A 16,334-nucleotide genomic window follows, 5' to 3' on the forward strand; every position below is an offset into this window, starting at 1 on the left:
TGAGAAATCAACTGAAAGAATTCATAATGTTAAATTTGACAATCAAAATTTGTTTAAAAGTTATGATAGGTTAACAGATAGAGTATCTCTCCAGGAAGGCAATCTGCATGCTATCCGAATAATGTCCAAAAATGAGGTGTTATCTTTAAAGGAAAAACAAAGCATGACATGGGCTAAATACATAAGGCCAGAAGGACAGAGAGGAAAGCTGGGGCCAGATATGGCTAATATTGCAGTGAATTTATGGGATCGTGACCTGCTGCAGAAATGGCATACTCAGATTAACATTTCTGTAGTCCCAGAAACTCATAATTCTGTGAAGGCTATTATAAGGTATTATACACAAAGGTCACCAGCCATTTGGGATGTACAAGAAGCAACTAGCAAACCTTTAGAGGTATCAACAGCTCTACATTTAAAATGGTTAACTGAGAAATAAATTTGGGTTATAGAGTGGCCATTAACAGAAGACAAACTGCAGGCTTTAGAACAGCTGGTACAGGAGCAACAAGATGCTCACCATATTGAAGAAACATTCAGCCCTTGGAATTCACCTGTATTTGTTGCTTAAAAGAAATTGGGTAAATGGAGAATAGTGACAGATCTAAGAGTTGTCAACAACGTAATTCAACCTATGGACCCCCTACAGTCTTAAATTCCTCTGCTTTTGCTATTAACAAAATGATGGCATCTTATAGTTATTGATTTAAAAGATTGTTTCTTCAAAATACCTTTACAAGAAAAGGACAGAGAAAAATTTGCCTGCACACTGCCTACTTATAATAATTCTCAGCCTACTAGGAAATACCAGTGACGGTCCCACTATAGGGAATTCTCAATAGCCCCACATTGTGCCAGTACTTTGTAAGTCAGCCATTGGAAATAATACATAAAAAATTTCCTAAATCTACAATTTACCATTACATGGATACCATTTTGCTATCTGATTCAAACATGGATACTTTAGAAAGAATGTTTGAAGAAGTAAAGAAAGTTTTTCCAAAATGGGGGTTGCAAATTGCTCCTGAAAAAAATAGAGTGAGGAGAGTCTGTCAATTACCTAGGTTATATAATAGGTCTACAGAAAAATTAGAACACAAAAGACACAAATTAAGAGAGGCTGGTTGCAGACATTAAGAAATGACTTTCAAAGATTGTTAGGAGACATTTCTAGTCTATGACCTGCTGTTGGGCTAACACCTGATCTAATAGTTCATTTAAACAAAACCTTAGATGGTGATAAAGACTGAATGGTCCCAGAGAATTAACAGTTGAAGCAGAAAAGGAATTGACAATTGTCGAGGAGAAATTACAGGAGGCACATCTGGATAGGGTGACTCAAAATCTTAATTATGTCCTAGTTATATTGCCTTCCAGAAATTCTCCTACATAAATTTTAATATATAGGGAAGATATTATCTTAGAATGGCTCTTTTTACCACTTAAACCAAGTAAAAAATTAAAAACTTATGTTGTAAACATCTCTGAATTAATTATAAAAGGTAAATTGAGACTTTGTCAATTAGCAGGTATAGACCCAGCAGAGATTCATAGTGCCTTATACCACTGATGAAATAAAAAAGGTTATAGGAAGACAATGAACCATGACAAACAGCTTGTGCTGATTTGGGTGGAGAAATTAATAGCAATTATCTCAAAAGTGATAGACTTAACCTTATAAAGAGAACTTCTTGGATTCTTCCCTGAATTGTACATGATGCTCCAATTACTGGAGCCTGTACATTTTATACTGATGCAAATAAATCAGAGAAGATAGGTAACAAATCAGAAGAATTAAGTAACATGGAACAAAGCCCTTATAATTCTGCCTAAAAAGCAGAATTATATGCTATTCTCATGGTGCTAAGGGATTTGAATGAAGGTCTTAATATAGTTACTGATTCACAATATGCAGAAAGAGTTGTTTTGCATATTGAAACTGCTGAATTTATATCACATGATACATTGTTGACTTCATTATCCATACAGGTTCAAGATATAATTAGGAATAGGCTTTCTACTATATACATAACACACATTTGATCCCATGTGGGTCAGCCAAGTCCTCTAGCACAAGGTAATGCAGAAATTGCTTGATTACTGATTGGAAGTGTGTTGAAAGTCTCAGAATTCCATAAGAAACATGATATCAATAGCAAAAGTTTAATAAAAGAGCTTTCTATTACAGGGCAACAAGCTAAAGAGATTATAAAGAGATGTCATACTTGTTCTTTCTATAACCAAACACTACTACCTACAGGGACTAACCCAAAAGGTATTCAAAGCAATAAAATCTGGCAGATGGATGTGTTCCATTTTTCAGAATTTGGAAAATTAAAATATGTACACCACACCATTGACACTTATTCACGTTTTCAGTGGGCAACTGCTTTAAGCTAAGAAAAGGCTGATTTAGTAATCACAAGTTTATTAGAAGTTATAGCCATCATGGGTATACCTGCACGAATAAAAACAGATAATGGTCCAGCATATGTCTCTACAAAAATGAACCAGTTTTTTGCTTATTATAATATAAAGCATATTACAGGTATGCCACACAATCCTACAGGTCAGGCAGTTGTAGAAAGATCAAATTGAACTATAAAGGATATGTTAAACAAGCATAAAGGGTTGGAAAGTATCCCCAGAAATAGATTACATAATGTTTTATTAACCTTAAATTTTCTTAATGCTAATGAGAAAGGGACAACAGCAGCAGAGAGACACTGAATATGTCTCTCTTGGTAGAGGGTTGGGAGAGAAATTATGTAGGCTCGGGAATCTCTTTGGGAAAAAAGAGGAGGAATTGGATAGGATAATAGATTAGTGTGAGCTTACTCACACTAATAATAATAGTGAGTAATGGAATGAATACTTGTGGGCTATTATTTGTAGGCAATTTACATTGGTATAAATTCTTGTATATTGCTACAAGCTTAAATCATATTGAATATGTTCCTTTTTTCATCTACAATATTTATATACCTAGGCAAAGTTATTTTCTCACATTGTATGCATGCATGATTCTACCTCTGCTTAAGATATTTTATATATTAATACAATTTTAGGATATATTTATCATATTGAAATAAATATTTCTACCTCTGATCAAGATACTTATACATTGTTTACATTTTGAGATTACTGTCCTTGTTTGTTGCACAGTTGTTTAAAGATTGTTTAATATTCTAATATGAATTCTTAGTCATTAATTTATATAGATATTAAGATTCATAGGTCAATAGTCATCTATGTTTGTCATACCTATAGTTAGACTAATCAAGTTCTTTAGATACACAGAGATTGTATTCTGCATAGATAGGTAATCTTCAACCACTTCAACAAGTTTTAGAATATGGCATTTAAATAACTTAGGGTTCTGTTGGAGAAGACACAATTGTTCCTAGCAGCACTGAACTATTCTTGTATGAATGTTGAGCACTAAAGACACTCCACTTGGAGCTTGTTTTCTTCTTGGCAAAAATGGCCTTTGGGCAAGGAACTACCCATGTATTGACCACTGACAAAAATGCATGATGTCTGGACAGGACAAGCAGGATACAAGAAATAATACTGTCAAATCTTGCCAAGGCAGGGTAAGACAGTTTTGAAAATTTTCCTACCTCTGAAAATGGTCTGTCAGTTACTCTAGGTCTTAGCCAAAACTGGTTGCTCCAATATTACAAATGAGAATTTGGGTAATTGCCCAGATAGCCAGTTGTCTCTGTCATTTGTTACACATTTTGGAAGTTGCTTGGTTGTACTTTCTGCTTACTCAAGTAATATTATTTCCCTTTTCAGGTCTTCGGTGGGGCTGAAGACTAGATAATTTTAGTTACTTTCCTCTCATGACTTGGTCAAGTTAATTATATACAAGACTTTAACTCATTAGGATAGGATAATTAATGAAACATTTATGGCATGTTTCTTGCTTTATATTGTTTATGCTGGTTGTAATTCTAATTTTAAAATGTCTGATATTTGTTCTTATTGCATTAGGCTTACAACTTTCTAAACAAAAGGGGGAGGTGCTGTAAGAATTCCTACCACCAGTAGTTTTTAAGTTACCTGCCCGCTTGGGTGTGGCCTCTTAAACTATTTATGCTGATGCAAAGCACGCATCTGGCCTCTTTTCCAACTGCAGGATTCAATTGCTGTTCCCCATCCCATAAGAGGATTGTGGTCTGTGAGTTTATTCCTAAATAAATAATCTTTTATTATATGCAATTCTGAACTAGTGTAGGATTTCTTTTTTAGTGTCCTTCTTCACTGCAGATCAACCTTACAATATGTTTCTATTTTTGTGAAGATAATTGTTTGGTGACAATATTTATTGATAAAAGGACAATACTACACCAAACGAATCCCTGAAGAATTAGAAAAGATATTAACATAGAAGGATCTTTGTTGTAGCACACCAATTACAAAGACACTAGAAATTAAATGGATGATTATTTTTGAAAGTATTACCAATCTACACAAGTACAGAAAACAAGCAAAACATTAGCTCTTGCATGACTCAATGCATTACACACACCAAAACAAGTATCCTCTCACTATGCTCAGATACAGTAAAATTAAAATCAGGGCCTCCCTCCATATTGGAGTCATTCCAAAGCATTTTGTTCAATGTAACTTTGTTAGAACATAGCTAAATCAAACATAAATCTCAAACAGTTTCTTTGGTCCCTTTCTCATACATATCTCAGGAACACAGCATCAAGAACCTATAGCAATTTTTATTTAGGCTTGTTTTAAACTAGCTCTGGTTTGTCTACAGATGTCACGACTTTTTGCTTCCTATTGATCAGAAAGCATGTTTCATGAAAGAGCATGTATATCCCCTTGGGATTCTCTAACCAATCAATGCTTAGGGAACAAAAGAGACACCAATGGCATCATGATGGAGCCTTATGGAAAGCAATTCATAGTCAAAATTTCGCTCACCTCAGTTCCCACATAGGATGTAGCCCTACTTTCTGTGCTACAGGGAGTCCATCCCCAGGATGGTTAAACATTCTTCACTTATTCTATACTTTCAAGTTATCTCTATTAAGGTAAACAAGATTGTCTCTTCCAATAAGTCCTCTCTCTTGCATGCATATGCATGAATAGACACCCGCCCATACCCACAAATGCACAAACAAACATATATAATCTATCCCTTAAAAAATGGCATAATGTCTTTAGGAACTTTATTTACCATGGTTACATTTTAACTTCAAAATTCTAAATATTAGAGCTTCAAATCACGGTGCTTAGACCATAAGCCACCTGTGGCTATTTGAAACTCATGCAGATCCATCTCAAACACAAAAACACATCTTTATTTTAAGATGGTCTTACTTATTTGGTGCTTTACCACTGAACAAAATACCTCATGACTCACCATCATCCCTTAGGTACTTCAGCTAACAGATAAAGATGATGCTTTAAAAATTCCCTTTCTAAGGATAGCCAAGGTACAATCCACAACACCTGAGAGGCTAGGTAACAAGGAGGACATTAAGAGAGTCCTGCATCTATGCCCTTGGGAAGGGGAAATAGATAAAGATCTCCTGAGAAAACTGGGATTACCTGGGGAGGGGCAATGAAGGGAAAGAGGAGGGGGAGAACATGAGAGAGTGGTATGGTTGAGTTGAAGAAGGGCCAGAGAGAGGGAGGGTAAGGAAAAAGTTATCTTGATAGAGGGGGACATTATAGGGTTAGTGAGAAACCTGGTGCTAGAGAAACTCCCAGAAATCCACAAGGATGACCCAATAAGACTACTAGCAATAGTGGAGAGAGCCAGAACTGGCCTTCGCTTGTAATCAGGTTGATGACCATCCTAATTGTCATCATAGATCCTTCATTCAGTAACTGATAGAAGCAGATGCAGAGATCCACAACTAAGCACTGGGCCAAGTACCTGGAGTCCAGTCAAAGGGAGGGAAGAGGGATTATGTGAGTAAGGGAATCAAGATCATGATGGGAAAACCCATAGGGACAGTTGACCCAAGCTAATGGGAGCTCACTAACTAGGGATCGACAGCTACAGAACCTGCATAGGAGCAAACTAGGCTCTCTAAATGTGGGTGACAGTTCTTTGACTTGGCCAGTCTGTGCAACCACTGGCAGTGCAATCAGGATTTATCCCCTATGCATGAACTGGCTTTTTGGAGACCATTTCCTATGGAGGGATATCTTGTTCAGCCTAGACACAGGGGGAAGAGCTTTTTCCTGCCTCAACTTGATATGCCAGACTTTATAGCCTTACCCTTTCTGAGGAGTGGTAGGGGATGGGTTGGGGAAATGTGGGGAGAAGCAGGAGGAAGGGAAAGAGAGAGAACTGTAGTTGGTATGTAAAATGAATTAAAAAATCAAAATTTATAATTCTCAAAGCTCAAAATGTGAGGGATTTTATAATCTAAAGTGGACATATTTCATTTTTAGACTTCATTGTTTCCTTATGTATTTTGAAATTACTTAAAGTTGTTGCACCATAGCACAAACACACTTAGAAACTACGTCACCCGATTTTGGGTTTATAAGATGTTTTACTCTACTACTCCCAAGACATTAGTCAGCAAGCTATTTCACGAACTCCACCCCATTTTATACTCTGACACTTCCAAATGTGCTATCTTAGCCCCCTTTTCTCTCCTTTCTCAATCTCTGAGTCAGAGTGATTTTACTTCAATTTGTCTTCACCTCACTCAATAGGATTCCCTAAGTTTCTAAGCACACTTATCTTCCTAATACTCAGAAACATGAAAAGGTTAACCCATATACCTATTATCTATGCACCCTTGACCTTGTGAGGTCCTCTGTTGGGAAGACTATAGTGGCTCACAGTTGTAATTTCTCTATATCCTGTTATTTACTCCTCTCTCCCCCTTCCATTACATGTGTGAAATTGATTGATGAAGCACACCATGCTCCCTCCCTTTCCCTCCCTCTCCCTCCCTCTCCCTCCCTCTCCCTCCTTCTCCCTCCCCTTTTCTCACTTTTGAACAGAAAGGGGTCTAAGCTTTAATGTTAGCAATCAAACTCTCCAAATACAGAGCAGGCTCCCGGAACTTCTCAGAGCCTCCATTGCTGGTTTTTTTTTTTTTTTTTTTTTTTGGTTGTTTGTTTGTTTGTTTTGTTTTATTTTTTCACCTTTTTAAATTGCAGTGCATTTCCCAGGTTTAGTTTCCGATATTCACATATCCCTAAATTCACCGTGCTTTTGCTCCTTCTTAGCAACTATCAAGACTAAATTGATAATTCAGCCCAGACATCCACAGCTACTCCCACAGGGCCTAGTGGGCTCTCCAAAGAGAATGCGAACTGACTCTTACTCTCTGAATATAGAATAGTCTTGCTGGGATCAAACTTTTCTTTCATCCAACCTCAAATAGCCTCACACTACTGAATCCTGACCTATTCAAGCGGCCTTGCATTATCTTTCAGCTGTACCTTGCAAGCTTGCCTGTCATGATCCTTAGCTTAATTCATCTAAGGCCCTCCCATACCTCTTTAACTAGTACAGTTATACTATGTTGTGTCCAAAACAGACTGTACTCTGAAGCAAGGTGCCACTTCCCAAGGTGCTAGGACAGTTTTCATGAGTCAGGACCTTTTCACTGGGTTCCCAATATTTTAATCAACCTGATATTTCAACAACAGTCCCTTAAATCTTGGGCTTTTAGGAGGTTAAGCACTTAAAGTTTGATGAAGTAGAGACCCTTATCTAAGTCACTGTTTTCCCCCATTTCTCACTACATCAACTTTAATAAAGCTCATTAGCAAACAGAATTACTTAACAGCTGTTTACCCACATCCCTGGCTTGGATTTGGGGTACGGGTTATGTTGCCATTTATACTAAAGTTACACTAACACCCCTTCCCAAGAGAATTTTATTCTTGAACATGACTAAGCTAAACATGCAACTGTATTTTAAAGGTTTTCTTTTATCTACATCTCGTGAATACAGTCTCAAGACCCAAGCATAATTTATTTAGTCTATTTGTTTGAGCTAATTTCTGGTTTTTCTATTACTCAAATTCTTAATTACTACAGTACCAATAGAATATAATTTCCTTGTGTGCTTCTGGGACAGTTCAGAATATTCCTAGACAGCACTCCTAAAGATACCCCTCTGTAGTGTAATGAAACTACTTTCATTTCATAAGAGTTTTATAAAATCTCAGATTCATGAGTATTTTATGAATAGCTCACAATTAGTGTTATTTTTTTTAATTAAAACAATATAATGTATTAGGTATCTTTATAATATCTTTGAACCAAGTGTGTTTTAGTAGACCCATCCCCTTCTACTAAAATCTGAAATGATAAAACTACTAGAGGAAGAGAAAGGAAATGAACTTTAAGGTTCATTTAAACAAAAATGTTCTGAACATTACTCCAATAGGACAGGGACTAGCTTCAAAGATGAAAAAAAAATTGGGTAAAGAACTATTAGCAGAGCAAATATACAACCCACAGAATACTAAAAAACTTATCCATTATTTACAAAGCACTGCAAAGAATAAACACACACACACACACACACACACACACAAATACCAAAACTGTCATCCAAGATATAGGTTAATAAAATAAACAGATAATTCTCAAAAAAAAGCAAATATTAATGGCCAATGATTTTTTAAGGTGACCAACATTTCTAGTTATTGAATACCATCTCACCAGGGATAGAATAGCCATGATCAGGAAATCTGATGTCCTAATGTATGCACTGTAATACGGCATGACCATAGTATGCATTGTCCTATTATATCAGCACAAACAGTGAAACTAGAACTTTTCTTTGCAGGGAATGTGGTCCAGAGAGTTTATGTCACTTGTTAAGGTTATAAAAGAACACATACTAAGGAAAACGTAATGCCAGATCTCTGACATTCAAAATGCATATTTAATTAGAAAACATACATACTTAAAATATTAGAAAAGTTAAATGTCTACAAATTGCTTTTTCTTAAAAAGTCGTTCCATAAACATACTTAAAACTTACTGTTTATTTTCATCCAAATTGTAAACATTGACATAGAGTCATGGAAAAGCTTGGAAATTATAGATTCTACCAAAAACAATTCTTTTTTTCTTTGCTTTCATTTCCAGATAATTATCTGTTTCTCAAAATTAGGTGCATATTCTGGTTACTGACATATAATCAAACCCACTGAATTTGAAATAAAAACCAAAAAAACAACAGGGTTGGAGCTAGTAAATATTGAGTACAGTTCTGAGCTTTTACTGAAGGATAATTCTGAAGTGGGAACTCTCCTGAGAGAGTAACTTCAGAGGCAGAATCCTCAGCATTTTCTCCCCCTGGTAGCTAAAGGTGTTCTGAAGGGAAGATGTTAGTTCTTTGCTAATGAGATTAACAGACATAACCTATGCTCCTATAAAAGCATTTTAAGGAAAAGAGAGTGAATAGGAGGGGCTATGAAGAAATAGATTAATCCAGGCATGACATTTATACGGGGCAGCTAAGCAGACACGGATAGTAACATTTAAAGATAATGTGACTCAGTTGTTTGCTTTTTCCAGAGGTCGCCTGTACGCCAGACATTACAGTTCTAAAATGATATAAGACGACCTCATGAATAATTTGTATTCTAACGTCATGTACTGCAATTACAAAGTTACACAGAATTTCCCAACACAAAAGCCAGCTGTATATTTTGGTCATGTACAAGAGGAGGAGATAAAGGGGAGTACACCACCTGGGGGATCGGAACGAACAGTAGGTGTGCAGTAGGCAGTTGGCATCTTTGAGCCTCCTGAGCCATGCTTAGTCTCTTCCAGAGTCCGCCTGTTATTCATGCTTCGTATGCTGTTCACTTTAAAATGCGCAATCCACAAGGCAACATGAAGCCATGTTAAAGAAAACTATCCCTGTGTTGAATCCCAAGTGACAAGTTAGGAATCTTGCTGTTTCTAAAGGCCTTTTCTCAGCTAACCTGTAGAACCAAACCCATTTCGGATGTTTGAGATCTTGGCATCATAGAGAAATAAATCAAGTGCTTGTTTTTGTAACACAGCCATGTGTTAGGACCAGTCCAGCAGGAAGTGTTTGGAATCCACAAAAGTTCAGAAGTAGACCTGGGTCTAATGATAATATGACCTGCTCATGTGCAGAAAGAGAAGTCACATTCCTTCTGTCATTACCATCCATTCCTAACTTCATAACATCTTTCCATTTCAACACACCAAGAAGGTTTAATTGCGACATGACTAGGTTTGTGTAGTTCAGTGGAAATCAAATTTTTGAAGCTCATTTTTGATAATTCTCAGTTAGTGACTTTCCTCTTGATTCTTATTTTCTTCAGTTGAAATAAAATTTCTCTGTAAAAAAAAATTTATCACGCTTCAACATTCAACCTTTGTAATAGTTCCTTTTAGTTTCCCAAGCAAGGAATAAATGAAGGCAAGCATAAGATTGTTAGAGAAAACATTTCTTAAGCAGTTTCATTGTCTCCAAAGAAAGTGTTCAGAAACACCATAGTGAGGGCCCTCAAGGGTGCAAACCGAAGAGCTTGTGTACTCTGTTCAACTAAGTCAGGGAGGTGCCAGCAGGAAGGCAAAAGAAGGCTTATCTTCTTGAATCCACAGGGATTAAGTTTGCTTCTACAAGTGGCTATTTTAAATGTTTAAAAGACTAATTGTGAAGAAAATGTCTATTTGTCTGTCATTAAATTATTCCAAAATTTTTTTTCAAAATTTCATTTGGTACCCAGGACTCAGTTTAGGGAAGAAAAAAAAAATAACTGTAAGTATAATGGAAAATAAGTGCATCATGTGCCTATGAGAGCAGAATGCAGGGAACCCTTTCAATTTCACTATGGAAAACTACCCTACATACCTTTTAGGATGAAGAGATTACATGGTTCCCTAACCAGAGGGTTCTTAGACCTTCCTCTCCTTTTCAGTCTCACTGATCAATAGCTCTAAACGCTTATGCAAAAGCCTGCAAAGAAACCTTGTTTGAAAGACAAAGTTAAGCAACTTTGAATTTGCAAAAAGTACATGAATGTAATCTAAATAAAAGACCAATGCAAAACAGTGGAAAGAGATGCAAAGGGGCTAAATTATGTTCCAAGGATGCACACGCTCAGATAATCTTCCATGGTGCAAACTTTGGAGAGAAGGACAGTTGTGGTAATTTAAATGATTAAACATTTAGAAAGCAAAATAGTGATTGTTAAGTGACCTTAAGAAGACACTTCCTGTCATTTCTGTAAGACTACACATTAGCCATCTTTTGCAAGAGGAAGAATGGAAAAGAAATGTTCCTTCCACACCTTGATTCAGGAAACCTGCCTTTCCTACAGTCTTGTAAAATACAGCGTACTACAGTGACTGTTTCAGAGTGTTTATTTGTTCTACTGGTTACATTTACTTTTTAATAACAGCTTTCATTTTTAATTCTCCAACATATATTTTGTCTCTTATAAGGTAAATGGTCATACTGAATGAAGCAAAGGTGTTTGTCAGCGCTATTTATACTCTTTGAGAAGCAGGGAAAAATATTTTTTTAAGTGCTTTGGCCTACACGGGAAAAACTAAAGTATCTATGAGGCAATTGTCTTAGAAGAATCTAATGTTTTTCTAGCTTTACCTTTTTTTCTGTTCTTCTTCGCTGCCTCCCTCCCTCTTTACATAATATGAGTGCTATAACTTCTTGTTCGTGAAGTTTGATGCTTTGTCAGCCTAATAATAGCTCTTTTCTTTCTTTGCATCTTCAAGCTTTTCCCATTGAACTTTTCCAGCTCCAGCGATCAGTTTCTCCATTTAAAGCTATGTGCCTTGCTAAACTGGTTCAGACCTCCTGCTTAAGAAGGGTGCTCTTGACTGGTACTGGAAACTATTTCAGCAGCAAATAACCTTGAAGTCGGGTCATACCCAGAAACATTAAACTGTTTATGTTAAATGCTGTATGTAAATAAAGCTAAAACCCAGTAATTCCTTGCCACACGAGAAGTTAGGTAAAACATTTATACTAGAAGATGACTTGCCAGATGAACCCTTAATGTCTGCAATATATTGTTTGCTTTAAAAAAAAAATTAGTTGTTATGGAGGAACTGTCCTCACCTGTGTTGAGTTTTTGTATATAGAGCACCTTCTTCAAGACAGAACTTTAGAACCAAAAAAGCTTTTTTTCAAGTATTACAAAGTTCAAAATCCTCTTTCCCCACTGATTGCAAGGCAGATGCAGAGCGAACGTGAACAGAGGTAAAATGTCCCCCAAGTCTGTCTGTAACTCTCCTATTCTGCCTCCATCCACAATGGCAGCAACTGTATCTTCACAAATTAAGTCATATTTCTATGAAGTTCTTGTGCCTTAGTTTCTTAATATTTTAAGTTCCTACTGCACTTAGCTGCAGAAGACAAGTGGTTTTAAGACCCTACAGCCACGTTAGGGTTAAGTTTTTGTGGCAGGAAAGGAGTCAGCCAAGTACAAACACAACTTCCAGGATGAAAATACATAAACTTCATTGGCTTTCTGGTAGCACTGTAAAACTAATACATATTTCCAATTAATACTGAAGAACTGAGGTATATATCTACGTGGTAAAAATATTGAAAATGTTTTACATTATTCTATGCTTTTTGATGAAAAATATATTTTAAGAAGTAAGGTCATTAATTAATGGTTAGGTTTAACAAGAACTGACAAGAGTTTCTGGGATTTTGTTTGTTTAAGATCCTTAATTTTAAAAATACAATATACATCTCAAGGTTTCCCAAGACAAATGACTAGTCTTGTTCCAAGCTCTGAAACTTACTGGAGATTTCTGCTTTGTTTTGGGAAGGGGGTGCTTAAAATAATATTCTTTATTCATATAATCCTACAGACTATTGTGTAATTACTATTATGCTAAAGAAATTGAACAAAACACAAATAAATCTTGTAAAGACAACCTTATTTATACTCTCTGAAAAGCGGGATTTGTAAAATGACTTGCGAAACCCCTCCCCCACCCGAAATACTGTGGGAAGAAGGCAAAGCAAGCAATGGGTATAAGAATAAAAAAGATGCTGCGCATTGCAAGGCAGACTTTTCCTTCTGGAAAATTCTCTCAGTACACGACTTGAGTACTTTTGTGTCTTCCCTTTGCCAGCTGGAGTGATCCGGTGCCTGAACGAATGGCCTCTGCTGGGCTGCAAGCTGCTCACAATACATCCTGGTGAAATAATAGCATGTGATCGCTCTAGTTGGAGCAGTTAATAACTGGTTAAGCAGCATTTCCCTCCAAGGGCTGTGTTCATCGCCCCAAAGCAGTCACTCCCAACCCATCCCATCCCTCCTCCGTCTTTAACAATGCCTCAACTTCCTTCTCAAATCCCTTGCTCCTAACCCTGAGCAAACGCCAGGACCCTGTATTTGTCCTGTCCTCTTTGCACAAAGCCATCTGCTCCGGCGAAGCCCAAGCCCGCTAATGGGGATAAAAGCGGACAGGAGCGCAGAGGTCTGGCAGGGCCTCCCGGCCGGCAGGTGCGCAACCCCGGCGCGCACAGAGTTAAAGGCATCATCGCAGCCATTAGAGGCAAAGTTGGGCGCCGCGCGAGCCCAGTCCGCGCCGCCCCGCGCCCGCTCCACTCGCCGCCGGCTCGCTGGGCGTGGGGAGGGCGACGAGCACGCAAGCCGAGCGGCTGACGTGGGACGAGCTGCCAGGTAGCGGAAGCAGCCAGTCGCCGGCGGAGACACTTCGCAGCGTGGCAGCCCGGGTCTGCGCCTGAAGTCTCCAGATCCCAGCCAGCTTGGTCCAATCCTCGCCAGTCGCAATCCCCTGTGCCCAAGCCAATCTACGCCGAGAGCGGCAGCATGCATGCAGTGTCGCGCCCTGAGCTCTGAAAGCAGCCGGTGAACAAGCTTGCTTGCCTGTCTTTTTAGGTTTGGGGGCTCTTGACTACACGGATGTGCCTCCCTCCTTTGGCATGATGGGGATCTTTTTGGCGTCTGTTGGATTTGTGTTCTTTTCCGTGTTATATGTACAGCAAGGGCTTTCTTCTCAAGGTAAGTCCGTTGCTTGTAGTGTGTATGTGGTGCTGTGTGTGTATGTGTGTGTGTGTGTGTGTGTGTGTGTGTGTGTGTGTTGTACCAACTAGAAGAATGGACAGAAGGCTTGAGAGTGGCTCAAAGCAAGCCAACAGTGTTAGGTAGTATGACTAGTGTTCGGCTTGGCTTTTTTTTTTTCCTTAAATTTCCTTCAAAGTTTATTAAATCGCAAGCTAACCAGGTTTCAAAGAAAATCTAATAGACACCAGACTGGCAATGGGGTGAGTTCCTTGGTGAGCACATACACAGGTGTGTGTGTGTGTGTGTGTGTGTGTGTGTGTGTGTTCCATGTGCATGAACAGGGCTATCACTCATGCACATACAGTCATTACTAATGCAGAGCTGCTGGTTGGAAGGGGCTTCCCTGTAGGCAAAAAGCTTTAGTCCCCTTCTCTGGTCCCTGTGACTTCTTTCCAATGCCTATTTACCAGAGTCCACAAGGAGGTCCTAATTGCATCATAAGCAGCAGCTGCCTGCTGGGCCCAGTTGTTCAGGACTTTGCAGGCTGCAGTGGATGCTTCAGCACCATGAGCAGATCACAGTTTTGGCCTCCTGGAGACTGCATCACTTCTGTGAGCAGAAATAACCCCACTTTGCTGGCCGATGTGAGCAGAAAACCCTATTCAGATAGGCTGCCTTCTGATAGTGTCTATTCCCTTGAAACATAATCCGTCCCCTTGGGGATTTCATAAAATAGTGAAAAGAGACATCCAGATTCACTGTCTTTAAGTAATGAAGAGAAAGTGGCTGAAACCATCCCTGCCATCCTTTCAGCGACCCTCCTTTCATATGTGTGCCTTGTGGTTGTGCCCTTCTATCAACCACAAATAGAAGGCTCCTTCTAGAGAGCCATCAGCTCTTTGCAAAGTGCCCCTTAGACAGGCTAAGAACAGTCATCTAGTTAGCAGGAAAAACATCATCCCATGTTCAAGGAATGCCCTGAGGAGGAGGGGGCGGTTTATTTTTATAACTCTCACACGGGTCTATTAATCTTCCAAGCTGGCAGTGCCAAGGTTAGCCAAAGGGTTAGCCAGAGTCTTTATAGTGTCTTTCCAATCATCTTTGACCTGAGCTAAACATGGATTATGATTTTTATGTCCCCTGACATATGTCAATTTATATGCCTTGAAGGGAACAAACGTGAAGGTTAACTTGCAGAGATGAAACCGTACACCTCTTAGGTAGTGTGCAACTTGTTTCCCTACTTAGGCTCCAAAACAAAATTTCTAACCATTATTTTGACAGATTAAGATGTAGGTTTTGATATTTACACACCACCCATTTCTAACAGGGAACACCCCGGTTAATCATAGAGGGTTTAGAAACTTAAGAATCCAGAGGCTTTCTGGTATATCGACTGGAAAGACGGTCTAAATTGCACCTCCCTGGATCTCTCAGTAAGTTTTAGGTAATGCTGCAATCTGACAAAAGATGTTTGGCTCTAACTCTGGGCAACTTGGCTAGCAGAGGAGAGCTATTGGCAAGCTCGTTAACCTTTCCATTATCTGCACTTGATCAACACCAAAGTGATGTAGGCATGATACCAAGAACAAGGCACGCAGAGGCAAAGCAAGGAGGGACAGGGAACCCTGCGGAGATGTCAGAAGGGTTGTTATTGCTGATTTTATTTTCACCTTTCAAGGCCCACGAAAAAAGACCAAACAAACAAAAACTTGTGTCGAGTTCTCCAGGAAAGATACATCGGCAAAGCTGGTAATATCTAGATACGCCAGAATGATGCGTTTCTGTCTTGCAGCAAAATTTACCGAGTTTCCGCGGAACGTGACTGCGACCGAGGGACAAAATGTGGAGATGTCCTGTGCTTTCCAAAGCGGCTCCGCTTCAGTGTACCTGGAGATCCAATGGTGGTTCCTTCGGGGACCAGAGGACCTGGAGCATGGGACCGAGGCGGCTGGCTCTCAGGTAGCCATGACGTAAAGCCCACAGAGCCCCCGCACGTTGGTTTCTTAGTTCGGTGCATTTCTCACCAGCTCCAGGGCCCAGCAGTCCAAGGGAGCCTTCCCTGATCTATGAGAGTGAGCAAGGCTGAATTTGTCCTGGTTACAGTAAGTTAAAAGCACCTAGGAAGTCCCACTAGCAGGGTACTTTTCCGATTTAGACCGGAATTAACCAGCTCTTAATACCCGGTGCTATGGAACTGTTCAAACAGGCAATGTTATCTCTGGTACAGACCAGAGCACCCTTCACCAGCCTTCCTTCTCCCCCCCCCCCCCCCCCCCCCCCCCCCCCCCCCCCCCCCCCCCCCCCCCCCCCCCCCCCCC

General features: G+C 39.1%; 1 protein-coding gene across 3 annotated transcripts in view; it reads left to right on the plus strand.

The window, feature by feature from the left end:
• The first annotated feature begins 13,688 nt into the window (after positions 1-13,688).
• Positions 13,689-16,334, plus strand: part of Vstm2a (V-set and transmembrane domain containing 2A) — a 28,473-nt gene continuing 25,827 nt past the window's right edge. For all 3 annotated transcript variants that reach the window (XM_050141271.1, XM_050141272.1, XM_050141270.1), the window contains exons 1-2: positions 13,689-14,010; positions 15,809-15,975. In XM_050141271.1, the coding sequence (XP_049997228.1) occupies positions 13,932-14,010; positions 15,809-15,975 (246 nt within the window). In that variant the 5' untranslated portion in view covers positions 13,689-13,931. The remainder of the gene's footprint in view (positions 14,011-15,808; positions 15,976-16,334) is intronic.

The sequence above is a fragment of the Alexandromys fortis genome, unplaced genomic scaffold (genome assembly GCF_014885135.2).
Source record: "Alexandromys fortis isolate MF-2015 unplaced genomic scaffold, M_Fortis_MF-2015_v1.1 scaffold_7, whole genome shotgun sequence".
Taxonomy (NCBI): Eukaryota; Metazoa; Chordata; class Mammalia; order Rodentia; family Cricetidae; genus Alexandromys; species Alexandromys fortis.